Raw genomic sequence first — 18,996 nt, 5'->3', positions numbered from 1 at the left:
GAGAAACTCCTATCACCCCATCCCGGGGCAGAGAGAAACTCCTATCACCCCATCCCGGGGCAGAGAAAAACTCCTATCACCCCATCCCAGGGCAGAGAGAAACTCCTATCACCCCATCCCAGGGCAGAGAGAAACTCCTATCACCCCATCCCAGAGCAGAGAGGAACTCCTATCACCCCATCCCGGGGCAGAGGGAAACTCTTATCACCTCCCCCGGGGCAGATACGTAACATGACGTGAGCTTGGCTTCAATTCCAGGGCCAAACTAAGGTGTTTTCCTCCCTACAGCAGGAGCTGCAGGTGAGATTCCCGGGCAGTTATAAACCACACTGTGCAGAATGACCCCGGCTCTGTAACTGTTACCCCTGTACAGGGTAATAACTGTGTGGATTAATGCAGAGCTGCTCACTGGTAATACCCCCCGTGTGTAACGCTGGTCAGGGCCCCTGGGGAGACCGGTGACATTGTTATGACAGCGAAAGGAGAGGCCTGTTCCTCGTGTCACCTTCACCGATACATGAGGGGGGTCAGGTGACCGTCTGCAAGTCACTGCAGGGTAACATCATGTGACCTTACAGCCACGCCGTGTCACCGTCATGTGCTGCCAATAAAAGGAAGAGTCACGTGCAGCACCCGGCTATGGGGGGGGGGTACATATATGTACATATACATATATACAGAGAGAGGAGGGGGGCGAGGGGAGAGAGTAACACCGAGTATTTATACTCTACACAGTCACGTGCAGCACCCTGCTACGGGGGGGGGCATACAGACACACACAGATACACAAACAAACACAGAGACACACACTCAGACTCACACTCAGTCAGAAAGACACACACACACACACGCAGGTAGGCAGGCAAACACACACACACACACATACACACACGCAATCTCTGTGCTGGGGTCAGCTGACAGTCACATGACTCAGATAACAAAAGCAGAAAATAGACAGAGGGAGGTGTCTGCCAAATAAAGACAGGCACAGAGAGGGCTGCAAGAGACAGACAGACAGAGGCTGAGAGTGACAGACAGACAGAGGCTGAGAGTGACAGACAGACAGACAGACAGGGAAGCGGCAGTGAGAGACAGTCATCATTCTGAGGAGGATCAGCATGGCTACACAGTAACAGTCTGACTCCCCGGCACAGTCATGGCTCCCAGGTAACGAGTTTATGGATCATGTATACAGCGTCTGTGAGAGGAGAGCGGACTCAGTACACAGAACCGGAGGGAGAGAGCGGACTAAGTACATTGAACCGGAGGGAGAGAGCAGACTCAGTACGCAGAACCGGAGGGAGAGAGGAGAGTGGACTCAGTACATAGAACCGGAGGGAGAGAGGAGAGTGGACTCAGTACACAGAACCGGAGGGAGAGAGGAGAGCGGACTCAGTACACAGAACGGGAGGGAGTAGAGGAGAGCAGACTCAGTACACAGAACCAGAGGGAGAGAGCGGACTCAGTACACAGAACCAGAGGGAGAGAGCGGACTCAGTACACAGAACCGGAGGGAGAGAGCGCAATCAGTACATAGAACCGGAGGGGAAGAGCGGATTCAGTACACAGAACCGGAGGGAGAGAGCGGGCTCGGTACATAGAACCGGAGGGAGAGAGGAGAGCGCACTCAGTACATAGAACCGGAGGGAGAGAGGAGAGCGCACTCAGTACATAGAACTGGAGAGAGAGAGGAGAGCGGACTCAGTACATAGAACCGGAGGGAGAGAGTGGACTCAGTACACAGAACCAGAGGGAGTAGAGGAGAGTGGACTCAGTACACAGAACCGGACGGAGAGAGGGGAGCGGACTCAGTACATAGAACCAGAGGGAGAGTGTACTGAGGAGAGAGGGAGAGAGATTGGGACTAGAGTGTAACATAGGGGAGTCAGGAGATTTTAAGTAGTCACAATAGCTCGTTGGTCCAGATGCATTATGATTCCTTTTTTTGCAGAATTCTATTCCTTGGCCTTCTCTGGATGTCCCTGGGGGCTCTGGCAGAAAGCGTCCACCTCGAGCCTGACCAGAGTGTGAGGTCAGATCCGGTTATACTCTGCAACGCTTTATGATGAGTGTGAGAAGGAGAAAGCTGTGTGTTATACGGGGAATGCTGTGTCATTGGGTCACGTATGTCATAGCAGACTCTCTGTCTATGTATAAAACTTAAATAGGACCCAATTCAACCACCCTATTTATTAAGAGAGCCACACAATAGCCGCGCAATAGTCACACAATAGCCGCGCAATAGTCACACAATAGCCGCGCAATAGTCACACAATAGCCGCGCAATAGTCACACAATAGCCGCACAATAGGCTTGACTGAATATGCAAAGCGTGTTGTGACCTGCTGGCTGAACTTGTAATATTGTGATCCTCAGCAGAAATAAAAGAATTAGAGAATCCCAAAATATTTCCTTCAGTGTTTTGTTTTTTGTTATTCGATAATGTGTTTTTTGATAATGATTTAGTCAGAAATGTGATCTCTCTGTGTATTTATTATAATGGAGGATAACTAGATGGAAGGGCAGGTGCGAGGAATCACAGGAAGCCTGAGGAGGAGAGAAATGCACAGAACCGAGCGTATCTCCCACTTCCCACTTCTCTCCCAGGGTCCCGGACGGCTGGCGCCACGTGGAGCGCGTGGACGGGAGTGAGGATGTTATCCTGACTTTTGCACTGAAGCAGCAGCGTGTGGACAAGCTGAAGAACCTGGTGGATCAGGTGTCAGACCCGAGGTCTCAGCAGTACGGTGAGCGAGGGGTTCCTTCTGTAATATGAATCATTTCTCCAGGAAGGAACCTTTCAACCAAAGCCGAAGTAATGGACACATTCTGGGGGAAACGCTTTACAGCTACACAGGTCACATCCTGTAACAGTTCACAGTAGTGAATACCCCGGTGTGCAGGGAAATGGTTGCCCCATGCCCTGAACTGTAACTGGATGGAGATTAATAAAATAAAAGTGTGCAGAACACCCCATGGGGGGAGGGTCGGGGCTTTCTGTTCTGTTCTCTCCGAAAGATTGGGGGAAATCTCAAGAAAAAGCTGATATAAAAAATCCTACGCATGACCTGTGACCACCATCTGGCCTCTGCTCTCCAGGTCATTATCTGTCCCTGGCGGAGCTGAGTGATCTCGTGGGGCCATCGGAGGAGACTCTCGGCACCGTTAGGAACTGGCTGGAGAAACATGGAATCTGGGACTGCCTCACTGTCCTGACCGGAGACTTCCTACAATGCCGGACACAGGCCAGGTTTGTGCCCCCGTGTCTCGGCCTGCACGCCCGTGTCTTCTCGGTCTGCGCGCCCGTGTCATCTCGGTCTGCGCGCCCGTGTCATCTCGGTCTGCGCGCCCGTGTCATCTCGGTCTGCGCGCCCGTGTCATCTCGGTCTGCGCGCCCGTGTCATCTCGGTCTGCGCGCCCGTGTCATCTCGGTCTGCGCGCCCGTGTCATCTCGGTCTGTCCTCCCAGCGTCATCTCGGTCTGTCCCATTCCAGTCCTATGTCTGATTTTAGGTTAATTAGGGGGTTTATGGTGAAAGGTGGTATCTCGGCAGCTCCATGTCCGTAACTGTCCGCAATGCAGGCTGAATGGAGTGAGATGAGATTTATTATCTCCAGTAGTAGAGAAGTGGCTCACTGTTTAGTGAATGGAGCCCAGTGAGTGTTTGCTCTTGGTGCTCGAGTTCAGGCTACTGAGTTCAGGTTACTGGACACTGTGGAATAAGCCAATTGAACCATCGCAATTATATAAAACGTATTTATTCGCCTCATGTTTATGAGATTTTCTTCTGTTTGGCCATCATCTGCCCATTAATGAGGGTGGAATTTGGGGGGGGTGGCCTTGTCCTGTCTGGGTTAGTTAATCCCCATTGAGTGTCCCTTTCCGGCCCTTGTCTTGTAGGAATGCAGAGAAATTACTTCCTGGAGCCCAGTTTCATCGCTATGTGAAGGGGGACTTGAGTGTGGTGAGATCAGGAACCCCCTATTCTGTCAGCCCACAGGTTGCACCACATATAGATTTTGGTAAGTATGGCATAGAATGAGGGTATGGATGGGGTCACATGGCAGGTGTCACTGTGCTTTACAGATAGGGCGTCAATGTGCTTGGTGGGTGGGACAGATAGGTGTCCCAGTGCTTGGTGGGGTGGGACAGATAGGTGTCTCTGTGTTTGGTGGCGTGGAACAGATAGTTGTCCCTGTGCTTGGTGGGGTGGGACAGATAGGTGTCCCTGTGTTTGGTGGGGTGGGACAGATAGGTGTCCCTGTGTTTGGTGGGGTGGGACAGATAGGCATCCCTGTGCTTGGTGGGGTAGGACAGATAGGTGTCCCTGTGCTTGGTGGGGTGGGACAGATAGGTGTCCCTGTGTTTGGTGGGGTGGGACAGATAGGTGTCCCTGCGCTTGGTGGGGTGGGTGAGATGGGTGTCCCTGCGCTTGGTGGGGTAGGACAAATAGGTGTACCTGTGCTTGGTGGGGTGGGACAGATAGGTGTCCCAGTGCTTGGTGGGGTGGGACAGATAGGTGTCCCTGTGTTCGGTGGGGTGGGACAGATAGGCGTCCCTGTGCTTGGTGGGGTAGGACAGATAGGTGTCCCTGCGCTTGGTGGGGTAGGACAGATAGGTGTCCCTGTGCTTGGTGGGGTAGGACAGATAGGTGTCCCTGTGCTTGGTGGGGTGGGACAGATAGGTGTCAATGTGTTTGGTGGGGTAGTACAGATAGGTGTCCCTGTGTTTGGTGGTAGGACAGATAGGTGTCCCTGTGCTTAGTTGGGTAGGACAGATAGGTGTCCCTGTGTTTGGTGGGGTAGTACAGATAGGTGTCCCTGTGCTTAGTTGGGTTGGACAGATAGGTGTCCCTGTGCTTAGTTGGGTAGTACAGATAGGTGTCCCTGTGTTTGGTGGGGTAGTACAAATAGGTGTCCCTGTGTTTGGTGGTAGGACAGATAGGTGTCCCTGTGCTTAGTTGGGTAGTACAGATAGGTGTCCCTGTGTTTGGTGGGGTAGTACAGATAGGTGTCCCTGTGTTTGGTGGTGGGACAGATAGGTGTCCCTGTGCTTAGTTGGGTTGGACAGATAGGTGTCCTTGTGTTTGGTGGGGTGGGACAGATAGGCTCAACGTGCTGGGTGGGGTAGGAAGGACAGGTGTCCCTGTTCAGTGTGGTTGAACATGGGAGTAGTTGTGCCCCGGCTGGACACACATTAGGGGTATTTCTGTACGGCTGTGGGTAGGCTGTGGGAAGAGTGTTGCTTTGTGATGGAAGGGCAGAGTGGAGGTTGGGATGGAGCAGAAGTGGGCAGCCTCCATGTCAGGGAAGTGGGCAGCCTCCATGTCAGGGAGGTGGCTACAACATTTTGTTTTCCATTCATAGTTGGAGGTCTGCATCGCTTTCCGTCACACAGAAAAGTCCTAAACAGCACGGCAGCCGCGGGGTTCCACCTGGGAGTCACCCCGACCGTCCTGCGCCAGAGATACAACCTGTCCGCCAGTGACATTGGAAGACACCCCAATAACAGCCAGGGGTGCGCGCAGGTCATTATCAGGGCTCCACCTTCACGAGTCTAACATGATTCCCATCTCTAAATGGTAGCATTTCAAATGTCTCAGATACTAACATACTGCCTCCCCAATTAAGGACAGAACCACCTCACCTGGTCGACCATTCTAGGAAAATACAGCGTTAACACATCTTATTTAAACAGTTACTATGGTGTTTTCCCTGCTTCTCTATTGGAACAGTAACACTCTCCTACGGCACCAACACCCGGGGAGAGCAGTAATACCTCCCTGGGGAGAGCGGTAATACCCCCCCGGGGGGAGCAGTAATACCTCCCTGGGGACAGTGTTATGGAGCGGAGCAGTGTTATGGGGGGGCAGTGTTATGGGGGGGCAGTGTTATGGAGCGGAGCAGTGTAATGGGGGCCCTTAAATGTTAGTACCAGGATTTTACATTGAATCCTCCTGTGTCCGCAGTTTCTGGAGCAGTATTTCCACCCCGCAGATCTCTCGGAATTCATGTATCTTTTCGGGAGAGGTTTTTCGCATCACTCGGAGGTGGATCATGTGGTTGGGGAGCAGGGAGGAGGCCGAGCTGGTCTGGAAGCCAGTCTGGATGTGGAGTATATCATGAGCACTGGAGCCAACATCTCTACATGGGTCTTCAGCAACCCAGGTAGGGTCTGCAGACACCTAAAGAGCGGGGGGCGGCTGGACATGGGAAGACATGATACATGCCAGCGACATATCACACGCGCTGTTATACAAAGGGGATCAGTGGGCCTCCCGTGACTCACATCAGCCATCGCTGACCCCAAATACCCTGTTAAAGCTGCTGTTCCACTCAGACAAAACGTGTAGGCTGGGGAGTCCTGTGAAGAAGGTAATTCAGCAGCTTCTCCCACAGGACAGGGACGGCAGAGATCGGTCACTCGGGGTCACTGAATATGAAGTCCTGCAAACTGCAGGACACCGACTGTTGTAAAGGGGGCAGACGCGTGGGGGGGATTATAAAGGTGGCAGACGTGTGGGGGGATTGTAAAGGTGGCAGACTCGTGGGGGGTCGTTAAGGAGCTGGCGGCAGCGACATAAATCCCTCTGTAGGACCTTATCTACAAAAAGCAATTCAGGGTCACACTGATAGACGTTGTGCTGTCACTATGGAAACCTTAGTTACACGGGGAAACAGCATAATCTATTAGTCCTCATAGACCGTCGCCCCGTGGAGCGTCTCAGAACGACCGGCCTGTCTCTCTCGGCCTTTTTTAGGACGCCATGAGTCTCAGGAGCCGTTCCTGCAGTGGATGATACTGCTGAGTAACATGTCCTCTGTGCCCTGGGTCCACACCATCAGTTACGGAGACGACGAGGACACTTTATCTGTGGCTTTCATGCAGAGGATCAACGTAGAGTTCCTGAAAGCTGCGAGTCGGGGACTCACAATCCTCTTCGCTTCAGGTACTGCGGGGGTTAATGGAGAGCTTTAATTACATATGAGCCTGGTGCAGGATGGAGCTGCAAACTAGACCCCTGAACATGTATGTTTTACTCTGAGCATCCTTTTGGACTGTCGGCCCAAGAGCTTGCATCCTAAGGTAGCAATGTGTTGATGTTCTCCTCCTGTCCTGCTGCAGGTGATGATGGCGCAGGGTGCAGAGAAGTCGTAAAAGCTAAAAACGTATTTCGACCAAGCTTCCCTGCCTCCAGGTGAGATTTGTGTAGAAATGTAATATTTAGATCTCATCCAGATGGTAGATATTTCTGCCAGGTTCCTGACTGTGATGATGACGTAATGGTGATGATGATGATGTCATATGGGCTCCTCTTCCTGCCTTGGCATATGTTTAGCGCAGTCTTATGCCCGATAGGACAGCCAGTTCTCATATTGGAGACTAAGCTCTCGGCTCCAGGAAAGTGATTATTTTCTGCACTGTTTTCGTGCCGTCTTTCCGCAGTCCTTATGTGACCACAGTGGGTGGAACTTCCTTTAAGAACCCGTTTCAGGTGACCCGCGAAGTGACTGATTACATCAGCGGTGGTGGATTCAGCAATGTCTTCCCCATGCCGCAGTATCAGGTAACCGGCCTCGCCTCTCCGGTACTCCGTGTCTGGTGCCTGGCTGTTTCTGCTCTGTATGATTGGGCCCCAAGCTGCCGGTACCTTCCGTCTCCTGCAAATGGAGCTGCACGTGGTAGCTTTTCTTCTGTCCTGTGTCACGGTGACTTTGCATGGTCTCTATCTCCTGGTGTCTGACGTCAGTCTCTGTATCGTTACTTACGTGGGACGTGAGGGCAGATCCACGAAAGGCGGGGAAGGAACAGAACAGGCAGATGGCTGAGACTTTCGTAATGATGGCTGGTTTTTGGCTGCGCCTCTGTTCTCTTCCTCTTTACGTTCAGTTTTCTTCCCCTCTCTAGGTCTCTGCTGTGTCGAAATATCTACAGTCCACGGAGAAATTGCCACCAGAGAGTTATTATAATCGCAGCGGCCGAGCGTATCCGGATGTGGCTGCTCTCTCTGATAACTACTGGGTGGTGATAAACCGCGTACCCGTCCCGTGGGTCTCCGGCACATCGGTGAGAGCAGCTTTATCTTACAAATATGTGCTGTGTGTCGACCCCTGACCCTATCTCTGCCACGGACGTGGAATGGCACCAAGACACGGGGCCTCTTCTCACCATTTCTCCAACGTTCTTGGCTGTTATGCAAAGTCTGACTGGAGGGGCCTCAAACTTTTGTCATCGCCAAAAAGTAGGGTTAATGAATTTGTAACCATACTACCAAAAAATGCATAACTTTACATTTCTCAATCTTAAATACGATCCACCCTTTATCTGACCAGAACAATCCCTAACTCTACATTTCTCGATGTTAAATGTTCATGTTGTGACGCTTTCTGTGAACCATTTTCAGGCCTCCACACCAGTGTTTGGGGGGATAATAGCCCTAATTAATGACCATCGGCTACAGAAAGGGCTCCCCACCTTGGGCTTCCTGAACCCAGCCCTGTACGCCTTGAAAGGAGACGGCCTTTCTGATGTGAGTACAAAGATTCTCTCACTCTGTGTGATCCTTTCACTCTCCCTCCGTGTCATCCTTTCACTCTCCCTCCGTGTCATCCTTTTACTCTCCCTCCGTGTCATCCTTTCACTCTCCCTCCGTGTCATCCTTTCACTCTCCCTCCGTGTCATCCTTTCACTCTCACTCCGTGTCATCCTTTCACTCTCACTCCGTGTCATCCTTTTATTCTCACCCCGTGTCATCCTCTCTACCCTTTTTTTTTTAATTTCTTTACCGTTTCTGTCGCCCGTCATCTTCCCCTCAGCTATTTTCGGTCCCATAAGTTTAGTTATAGAGAGACGTCCAAAAAACTGAACTGATCATCAGCGAAGCTCTGTGCTGAGAGTTTGGCTTCTTCTCTTGTGGCTTCAAGTTGATTAAGTCAAGAAGGAGCTTTTCTGGCAACTTGCGTGTTTGTGAAGTTGACCAACGTGAGGTTCGGTTGGCTTTAGGGCATGCGCAAATTACTCCATTAAGGCCGACTAGCAACTCGACTCAAGCTTTGGTGCTTGGTCCTCTATATCTTACACTGGACTAAGAGTCACAGATGAAAGAGGGGAAGGTGGTGAAAGGATATAGAGTAAAGGATAGCGTGAGGAAAATAGTATGTGATACACAGATGTTCTCAGGAAGCATGATTCCATTTATTATCTTTTTTTTGTTTTCTCCGTTTCCTTGGCAGGTCACTGAAGGCTGTCACTTGTCCTGTATCGACGACATTGTTTTAGGGCAGGGCTTCTGTGCAACTCCAAGCTGGGACCCTGTGACCGGCTGGGGTACCCCAAACTTCCCCGAGCTGCTGAAAGCCCTGTTACGCTGATACTCAAAGATACCTTCTGTATCTGTTTGCCTTAAATGTCGTTATTCATGCTGATGATTTAATTACACCCCTGCTATCGAGAAGATACCCCTGTGGGACATCCGCCTCTCCAGTTAATAGCCAGTGACTCCTTTGTACAGCTGCCCTTAACACTTGGCTACCATCCTCCTTTGTGCACGTTTTGTAACGGCCACACTGGGTGATCATTCAGACCAAGGAAACCGCCTGTGAATACATGTCTTCTACACGGCCTCGACATTCGTGCAACGCTCTCTAATGTGACACAGCCTCCTTTATGCAGATCCAGGCTGCTGCCCCTCTGAAGTTCTCTTCTCGATGGCAGCATCTCAGGGATTCCAGACATAGGTTCTCATTTCAACCAACCTAGGCTCAAAATGCAGAGTACATGCAGATCGCCCATGAAACATGACACTGACCCCCCCCCCACACACAATATTTTGCTGGCCAGGGGTACTGCCCTGTACCCCAAACTATCCAACCCTGAATTTCATCATGTGGACCTTCAACGCCAGCCTTACAAAACCAAGTGAGCTGGAGATGGAAGAGCTTTTAGGGAGACCCAAAGGGAATGTCACGTAACAGGGGGGCAATAAGAAGGAAGGACAGCAGACGGGGATTGAAGAAATGGGGAGAGAATGGGGCACAAGATCCAGGAGAGGAAATATCTGATCTCTGTGATCTCCACCTCGCCAGGTGGTTTTGGTTTGACGCTTGTATTGGTGAAATTCCCCTAAGCTTCCGACACATTATCTGTAAGATGAGCATACCTAGAATTTTCTGATTTCAACAAAAATTGATAATAAATGATTTTGAACAATACTTTTGTACCAACCTATTATTCCACCATCCCAGATACAACCTATTCATTGTATAATGAAGGGTTAAACAGCCCCTGGCTCAGGCGCGGATATGACTAAAGAAGTTGTAAACTAGGCTAGGAAATCGAGGAATGGGGGGGTGGAGAAGGAAATAAGAGAGGAGAGAGAGCACAGAGAGAGGAGTAAGGCAGAGAGAGAGGAGGGAGAGAGGGCCTGGGAATTTGCCAGACTTACCTGACGACATTAATCTATGATTTGAGTTTGGATGAGAGTCGAGGTTTTTTCTTGTGTGACCCCTCAGGGGATTTCAGTAATGGCTGCTGGGTCACTGACTCACCTGCACTTCTTATGGAGTGACCAGCAGATGGCGAACTGCAAAGCACACGGCCTGAGGTGTAAAAGGCGCCATTGGGCTTTCCGGGGAGAGGAGTTCAGAGTTGGAGGTGAAGGAACATTTCTGGGAGAAAGGGAGAGAGAGGCCTAGGAACAGAAATGCTTGAAATCCATACTCAGAGGAGAGCTGCAGCATCCTGGCAGAAGCTTCCGGCAGACAGTCCAAGATACAGAGCTGTTTGCAGCAGAGTTGGCAGTGAAGAGGTTAAAAGCTGGACTGATAGCAGACCGTGGAGTTATAAACCTAAAACCTCTCCCCGTCTCCACGACAGGGCGCCCCGAACTTAGTCACACAAATAAAAGACTTTACTGACATACTGAAAGTTTCCATATAACTCAAGCCAATACTTATGGGGCCCAACTGTGTTATGCGCACCAACTAAAGGCACCCAGCGGCCGCTAGGGCGAAGATCAGGGTGGGCTGCGGGGATTGTTGTGGGTGGGTGAAGCTCATATTGTATATTCTGAGTATTTCATGTTTTTGGTTATATTTATGCAGAGTGTTTTGCTGTGCAGTACAAAGTTAAATTTAAGTTAGCCCTGTGTCAGTTTTATTAATCACTCGGCTGTTCCCATCGGGACCCCCAGCCATACCCCGGATGCTCCGCTGGGTGGGGGGCTGCCACAGTTATGTACCCCAACTCCCAGGTAGCGGAGGCTCAGGATTGGCCTGCAGAGCCCAAAGAGGTAACTGGGGTAAGGGGCCACAGAGATATCGACGGGCCTACCCGAACCTCCCCCGGGATAGCCCCCCCATATTAATTTTTTTTTACAAAAGATCATGGCATTTGTTAGATCAGGTTTGATCAACTGTTTTTTTCGTTAGATCTACTCTAAAATAGGCAATATTAACAATCTTTTTCAGGGGGGGCTAACCCGTAGCCAGCCCCCCCTCAACAAAAATGTCAACAAAATGTTACTGATTATGATAGCTCTACGTTAGATCAGGTTTGATGAGACAAAATTTTTTGTTAGATCTAGTCTAATTACTGAGATATTGCATATTTAATGAGGGGGGCTGGCCCCCCCTCAACTGAAATTTGGATTTTTTTTAATGGATCTTGGTAGATATTCATTAGATCAGGTTAGATCAACAGTTTTTTTCGTTAGATCTACCACGCAGGAGGCGGTATTCACAATCCTATTTTGTGTGCGGGGGATGGGTACACATACGGTCTGGCCCCCCCAACTGAAATTTGGATTTTTTTTTATGGATCTTGGTAGATATTCGTTAGATCAGGTTAGATCAACAGTTTTTTTTGTTAGATCTACCACGCAGGAGGCGGTATTCACAATCCTATTTTGTGTGCGGGGGATGGGTACACATAGGGTCTGGCCCCCCCTCAACTGAAATTTGGATTTTTTTTTATGGATCTTGGTAGATATTCGTTAGATCAGGTTAGATCAACAGTTTTTCTCGTTAGGTCTACCACGCAGGAGGCGGTATTCACAATCCTATATATATATATATATTCACACACACGCACTATATATATATATATATATATATATATTCACACAAACGCACTATATATATATATATATATATATTCACACAAACGCACTATATATATATATATATATATATATATATATATATATATATATATATATATATATATATATATATATATATATATATATACCGTATTGGCTCGAATATAGGCCGCACTTTTTTCCCCCACTTTAAGACTTTAAAGTGGGGGTGCGGCCTATATTCGGGGTCTAGTGCCCGACGCCCGGGACATGCAGTCCCGGGCGCCGGGCAGGCGGCGGGGTCAGGATACAGATCCCCCGCAGCGGTGCAGGGGACCTGCATCCTACTCTCGGATGTCCTCAGACAGCCTCCCCTGCCAGCACTTTCCACGGGGGGGGGTGCCGGCACGGGAGGTTGTCTAAGCGCATCGTCTGGACGGTCACCGGCTGCAGCGATGCGGATAAACAGCCTCCGGGTTGTTTACCCGCATCGCCGCAGCCGGTGACCGTCCACACGATGCGTTTTACCTCTGCCCCCAAGACTTACCGGAGCAGACTTCCGGGTGTCTTGCGGGGCGCCGGCGGGGGACATCTACGCAATACGCGTATACAACTTCCGGTTGTATACGCGTATTGCGTAGATGCCCCCCGCCGGCCCCGCAAGACACCCGGGAGTCTGCTCCGGTAAGTCGGGGGGGGGGGGGGGGGCAGAGGAGGACAGTGGTAGCATATCTCGGGGGGGGGGGGAGTAGGAGGACAGTGGCAGCATATCGGGGGCAGAGGAGGGCAGTGGCAGCATATCTCGAGGGGGGGGAGGACAGTGGCAGCATATCTCGAGGGGGGGGGAGGACAGTGGCAGCATATCTCGAGGGGGGGGAGGACAGTGGCAGCATATCTCGGGGGGGAGGACAGAGTGGCAGAATGTTTTTTTTTTTTTGGTGCTTTTTTAAAGAAAAACTTTTTCTTTAAAAAAGCACCAAACTTTTAGGGTGCGGCCTATATACGGGGGCGGCCTATATCCGAGCCAATACGGTATATATATATATATATATATATAAAATTTTCATACACACACTATATATATTTATTCATACACACATATATATTCATACACACACACTATATATATATATTCATACACACGCTACATACATTGTATAACACGTTTGAGTTTTTAAAATAATATTTATTAGCATTCACAAGGTGCGCAGGGTTAATTTATATTTATATATAAAAAAATATCCAACCCCTTTCCGCTAACCCACGGCCAGCAGCCCAGGGGAGGCGCGGAGACCGAACGGCCCCCGACGTATAGAGAGATACACATTATCGTGATACACGCCGATATATATTTATACATACGAGGAACAGTCACTATATAGCGATGTGGCAGTACAGTATATATGGAAGGAGCATTATATGGGCAGGCGTGATGCCTACGCTGCTTCATCCAGAGCAAGCGATGCTCTGCAGACACAGGTACGCTGCTTCATCCAGAGCAAGCGATGCTCTGCAGACACAGGTACTCTGCTTCATCCAGAGCTAGCAAAGCTCTGCAGACACAGGTACGCTGCTTCAACCAGAGCGAGCGATGCTCTGCAGACACAGGTACGCTGCTTCATCCAGAGCAAGCGATGCTCTGCAGACACAGGTACCCTGCTTCATCCAGAGCAAGCGATGCTCTGCAGACACAGGTACGCTGCTTCATCCAGAGCAATCGATGCTCTGCAGACACAGGTACGCTGCTTCATCCAGAGCGAGCGATGCTCTGCAGACACAGGTACTCTGCTTCATCCAGAGCGAGCGATGCTCTGCAGACACAGGTACGCTGCTTCATCCAGAGCGAGCGATGCTCTGCAGACACAGGTACGCTGCTTCATCCAGAGCGAGCGATGCTCTGCAGACACAGGTACGCTGCTTCATCCAGAGCAATCGATGCTCTGCAGACACAGGTACGCTGCTTCATCCAGAGCGAGCGATGCTCTGCAGACACAGGTACTCTGCTTCATCCAGAGCGAGCGATGCTCTGCAGACACAGGTACGCTGCTTCATCCAGAGCGAGCGATGCTCTGCAGACACAGGTACGCTGCTTCATCCAGAGCGAGCGATGCTCTGCAGACACCAGCACTTACCGAGCTGCAGAGACCACGATCCTCTGAAAACCAGCGCTGCCCCAAAAAATTCTTCCTTAAACTCATTAAAAATTAAACATTTCGGTCACAAAAAAACAAAACAAAAAAAAAATGCTGCAACCAAAATAAAAACAAGCACGGCTTCTGTATGATGCGCTCCTGCGGTGGCAGGACGGCTGGTGGTGGCCCCACCAGGCAAGGCAGTCCATAAAGCACCAGAGAGAGAGCGGCGGCACCGAGCCGAAGAGTCTTCCCTCCTGTGTAACAATACGGACTCTCGGGGCCGGCGCAGACACATTTCACACGCTTATCACCGCTTAGTGAATCTCCCCCCGAGTAGGAGGAGACTTCTGGAATTTTCAGCCACGCGTCACATGTATGTGTGTCGCGTGTATATGTAAATTTCACGTGTTAAGGCAGCGCGTGAGAGCGTGGGGTCTGTGTACATGCGCGAGTATCTCTCTTGGCTATAAAGACGTCCTCAGCTTCTAGAAGGCACTTGGTGGCTGTTAATGGCAAAGAGCTGAGCGTGGCACCTTGCTCGGCCGCTGCAGGGAATACGAAGCTGTGATCAGGAAAAGATGCTGCTATGGTCATGTGATTGCGTGGCACGTCACGTGATCGCGTGGCACGTGCGCGGAAACGGGTTACTTCTCCTGCATCTTCTCCAGGATAGGAGCAATCATGTCAAACTTGGGTCTCTTGGCCGGGTCCTCGTTCATGCAGAGCTTCATCAGCTTGCAGATATGGGGCGAGATACCGGGGGGGATGGTGGGACGGAGACCTTCGAGGGACACCTAGAACGCATTACAACGTCACCACCAGGAAACCAAGCAGCCCTGAATCTGTGTACATTAATACCCAACCAAAGGCAGCCCCCGAACCGGCATTCATTTACCGCAAGCCTTCGGCTCCTACTCACCTTCATGCCGATCTCCATGTTTGAGAGGTCAGCGAAAGGAACCTCGCGGGTCACCAGCTCCCAAAGCAAAACAGCAAAGCTCCACATATCGGCGGAGCGACGGTTAATGTCCTCCGGCCGTTTCTGGAGAGCTGGAGATCGGGAAATAAGATAACAGAAGATAACATCTTACACTCCCTCTACTGTATTACCCTCTACCACTCCCACTGGGAGGCTGTTCCACCCACCTACCAATCTCTCATTAAACAAAAACTCCCTTTCCCATCTCAGTCTCCAACCTTCTAGTGTTAGATTCTCTCTCTTGTGCCCCGTCTCTCTCTCTCTCCCACATTCCCTCTCTCCCTACCCCATTCCCTCTCCCCCTCCAGTCTCTCTCCCTCTCCCATTCCATCTCTACCCCCAGTCTCTCTCCCCCTTTCCTCCTAGTCTCTCTCCCCCTCCCATTCCGTCTCTCTCCCCCTCTCCTCCTAGTATCTCTCCTAGTCTCTCTCCCCCTCCCATTCCGTCCCCCCCTCCTCCTAGTCTCTCTCCCCCTCCCATTCCGTCTCTCTCCCCCTCTCCTCCTAGTCTCTCTCTCCCTCCCTTTCCAACGTACTTATTCCACCAGGAACGTCAGCCACGTATTTATTTGTGGAAGATGGAGATTTACCTTCGGGTGCCACCCACGCTGGGCAGTACATCCGGCCCGGGCACTGGAAGGAAAACTTCACGTCGGCCATGCTGATGCGGGCAGTCATATCCTCATCGATCTACAGGAGAAGGAAGGAAAGCGAGAGGCGTGGAGGGAGTGCGTCACGGCAGACAGAAGCACGGACGCGGCCCTTGGGGGAAGCCCCCCACACTCACCATGACGCTGCGGCTGTTCAGATAATGGCGCGGGATGAGGGGCTCCAGCGTGTGAAGGAACGCCATCCCACGGGCAATGTCCAGGGCAAACTTCACGGCCTGGCACTGGTCGACCACCAGATCTGGGGACACAGAGACAGGAAGCGGGCGTCCCGCGTTATCGTCCAGGAGTCTGACGCCGCGGACACTTCCACGAGTATCCAACGCGTCACTTACTGAGATCCCGCTCCCAGACAATACTCACTATACCCCACGATAAACTTTACATTCCCTCACAGGACCCTCATCTCCACGGTAACGATAATATAAATAATACATAACATCAAATGTCACTCCCACTCATCACCCACTGCCACTCACTGGTCCCCTCGTGCAGGACGTTGTATAGAGATCCGTAAGGCATCCAATGAGTAATCACCACGGGCTGTGGAGCGGGAGGCGATTGGCAGGCGCCCAGCACCGGGAGAACATTGGGGTGCGAGAAAATCCTACAGGAAGTGAAGAAGACAAAATGAACGGACATTGGTGGATCGGAGCGGCGGGGGAGAGCGCGGCTGGTCACCGTGTCCTCACCTGAGTTTGGGGTATTCCTCATTGAAATCGCGACTCTTCCTTGTGCTCCAATCCCGTATTCTCAGACACTTGATGATGATGTCATTCCCCTGCCAACGCCCCTTCCACAGCTGACAGCCAATAGGATATTAGGCAATTGGGAGAGAAGAAGGAGTGGATGAGGTAGGAAATATACTGGTCACATAGGGGGGTGTTCGGGGGTACAGTCATATACCGGTCACACAGGGGGGTGTTCGGGGGTACAGTCATATACCGGTCACATAGGGGGGTGTTCTGGGGTACAGTAATATACCAGTCACATAGGGGGGTGTTCAGGGGTACAGTCATATACCGGTCACATAGGGGGGTGGTCAGGGGTACAGTAATATACCGGTCACATAGGGGGGTGTTCTGGGGTACAGTAATATACCGGTCACATAGGGGGGTGTTCGGGGGTACAGTAATATACCGGTCACATAGGGGGGTGTTCGGGGGTACAGTCATATACCGGTCACATAGGGGGTAGCCTCTTACCTCTCCGGAGTGGTTGTCGTTAAGCTTGTGAATCCGCGTTAACTGAGTGTAGTCGATGCCGGCCTGTTTGTTCAGCGTACCGTTCCCTGTGAGGAGGAAGAGGAGGGATGAGAGAGGAGAGAGGACCCTCGCTACCGCCTCACCTCCTAATAGATTGTAAGCTCCTAGAAGCAGGGCCCTCTCTACTGCTCTGCCTCAACGTCTGTTACTCTTATTGTGACAGCGCTATGGAATCTGCTGGCGCTATACAAAGAAATGTCATGCGGGCACTCCGGGGTTTTCATTAACGGGCAGAAGGAAGCTGATGAAGGGCCGACCCCAGTGAGGATCAGCTGAGTAGATCTCAGTAACCCTTAACCCTTTCCTCCCCCACTGTCTCGGGGTAGGACGCAGCGATGCTGCTGAATGTGACCGAGGAGGTTGGGGCAAATAGCGCGGGAGAGGTCCTCACGTGGCCGAGTGCGAGTTGTCCCCTTCCAGAAGGTGTCTTTATAGGGGACTCTGTTCATGTTCTGACCCGACTTCTCCGCGCGATCTGATGGAAGAAAACGATCAACACAATGGGTTACTCAGCGCCAAACCCCCCATTTCCACCCCAAAAATACAACCGTTACTGGATCACCACCGTGCCCGGCGTCAGCGCAACACACACACAATATACCGCGGTCACAACAGCCAGCGCCATCACAATACACACACAATATACCGCGGTCACGACAGCCGGCGTCAGCGCACTACACACAATATACCGCGGTCACGACAGCCGGCATCAGCGCAATACACACACAATATACCGCGGTCACGACAGCCGGCGCCATCACAATACACACACAATATACCGCGGTCACGACAGCCGGCGTCAGCGCAATACACACACAATATACCGCGGTCACGACACCTGCCGTCAGCGCAATACACACACAATCTACGTGGTCACGACAGCCGGCGTCAGCGCAATACACACAATATACCGCGGTCACGACAGCCGGCGTCAGCGCAATACACACAATATACCGCGGTCACGACAGCCGGCGCCATCACAATACACACACAATATACCGCGGTTACGACAGCCGGCGTCAGCGCAATACACACACAATATACCGCGGTCACGACAGCCGGCGTCAGCCCAATACACACAATATACCGCGGTCACGACAGCCGGCGTCAGCGCAATACACACAATATACCGCGGTCACGACAGCCGGCGTCAGAGCAATACACACACAATATACCGCGGTCACGACAGCCGGCGTCAGCGCAATACACACACAATATACCGCGGTCACGACAGCCGGCGTCGGCGCAATACATACAATATACCGCGGTCACGACAGCCGGCGTCAGCGCAATACACACAATATACCGCGGTCACGACAGCCGGCGTCAGAGCAATACACACACAATATACCGCGGTCACGACAGCCGGCGTCAGCGCAATACACACACAATATACCGCGGTCACGACAGCCGGCGTCGGCGCAATACATACAATATACCGCGGTCACGACAGCCGGCGTCAGCGCAATACACACAATATACCACGGTCACGACAGCCGGCGTCAGCGCAATACACACTATATTCCGCGGTCACGACACCCGGCGTCAGCGCAATACACACACAATATACCGCGGTCACGACAGCCGGCGTCAGCACAATACACACACAATATACCGCGGTCACGACAGCCAGCGCCATCACAATAGACACACTATATACTGTGGTCACGACAGCCGGCGTCAGCGCAATACACACACAACATACCGCGGTCACGACAGCCGGCGTCAGCACAATACACACACACACTATACCGTGGTCACGACAGCCGGCGTCAGCGCAATACACACAATATACCGCGGTCACGACAGCCGGCGTCAGCGCAATACACACAATATACCGCAATCACGACAGCCGGCGTCAGCACAATACA

General features: G+C 51.5%; 2 protein-coding genes across 2 annotated transcripts in view; one reads left to right on the top strand and one right to left on the bottom strand.

The window, feature by feature from the left end:
• The first annotated feature begins 1,014 nt into the window (after positions 1 to 1,014).
• TPP1 (tripeptidyl peptidase 1) lies at positions 1,015 to 9,560 on the top strand. Its single transcript, XM_053456770.1, has 13 exons — positions 1,015 to 1,167; positions 1,952 to 2,032; positions 2,608 to 2,747; positions 3,100 to 3,250; positions 3,901 to 4,022; positions 5,367 to 5,527; positions 5,969 to 6,167; positions 6,761 to 6,949; positions 7,126 to 7,198; positions 7,447 to 7,567; positions 7,909 to 8,067; positions 8,405 to 8,530; positions 9,234 to 9,560. The coding sequence occupies exons 1-13, from the start codon at positions 1,157 to 1,159 to the stop codon at positions 9,369 to 9,371; spliced, it is 1,671 nt and encodes a 556-aa protein (XP_053312745.1). The 5' UTR covers positions 1,015 to 1,156; the 3' UTR covers positions 9,372 to 9,560.
• A 3,684-nt stretch (positions 9,561 to 13,244) lies between these two features.
• Positions 13,245 to 18,996, bottom strand: part of ILK (integrin linked kinase) — an 11,945-nt gene continuing 6,193 nt past the window's right edge. The window contains exons 6-13 of the mRNA XM_053456775.1: positions 17,517 to 17,600; positions 17,066 to 17,151; positions 16,553 to 16,662; positions 16,340 to 16,467; positions 15,980 to 16,101; positions 15,783 to 15,882; positions 15,134 to 15,264; positions 13,245 to 15,008 (exon numbers count right to left, since the gene is read on the bottom strand). Of these exons, the coding sequence (XP_053312750.1) occupies positions 14,859 to 15,008; positions 15,134 to 15,264; positions 15,783 to 15,882; positions 15,980 to 16,101; positions 16,340 to 16,467; positions 16,553 to 16,662; positions 17,066 to 17,151; positions 17,517 to 17,600 (911 nt within the window). The 3' untranslated portion in view covers positions 13,245 to 14,858. The remainder of the gene's footprint in view (positions 15,009 to 15,133; positions 15,265 to 15,782; positions 15,883 to 15,979; positions 16,102 to 16,339; positions 16,468 to 16,552; positions 16,663 to 17,065; positions 17,152 to 17,516; positions 17,601 to 18,996) is intronic.

Source organism: Spea bombifrons, chromosome 2 (assembly GCF_027358695.1).
Source record: "Spea bombifrons isolate aSpeBom1 chromosome 2, aSpeBom1.2.pri, whole genome shotgun sequence".
NCBI classification, from domain to species: Eukaryota; Metazoa; Chordata; class Amphibia; order Anura; family Pelobatidae; genus Spea; species Spea bombifrons.
Note: the sequence above shows the minus strand (reverse complement) of the source record. Positions and strands in the feature narration are given on the sequence as shown.

Coding starts and splice junctions, on each gene's coding strand:
- TPP1 (XM_053456770.1), top strand. Junction 6,168..6,760: donor ATGGGTCTTCAGCAACCCAG/GTAGGGTCTGCA, acceptor GGCCTTTTTTAG/GACGCCATGAGTCTCAGGAG. Junction 8,068..8,404: donor CGTGGGTCTCCGGCACATCG/GTGAGAGCAGCT, acceptor AACCATTTTCAG/GCCTCCACACCAGTGTTTGG.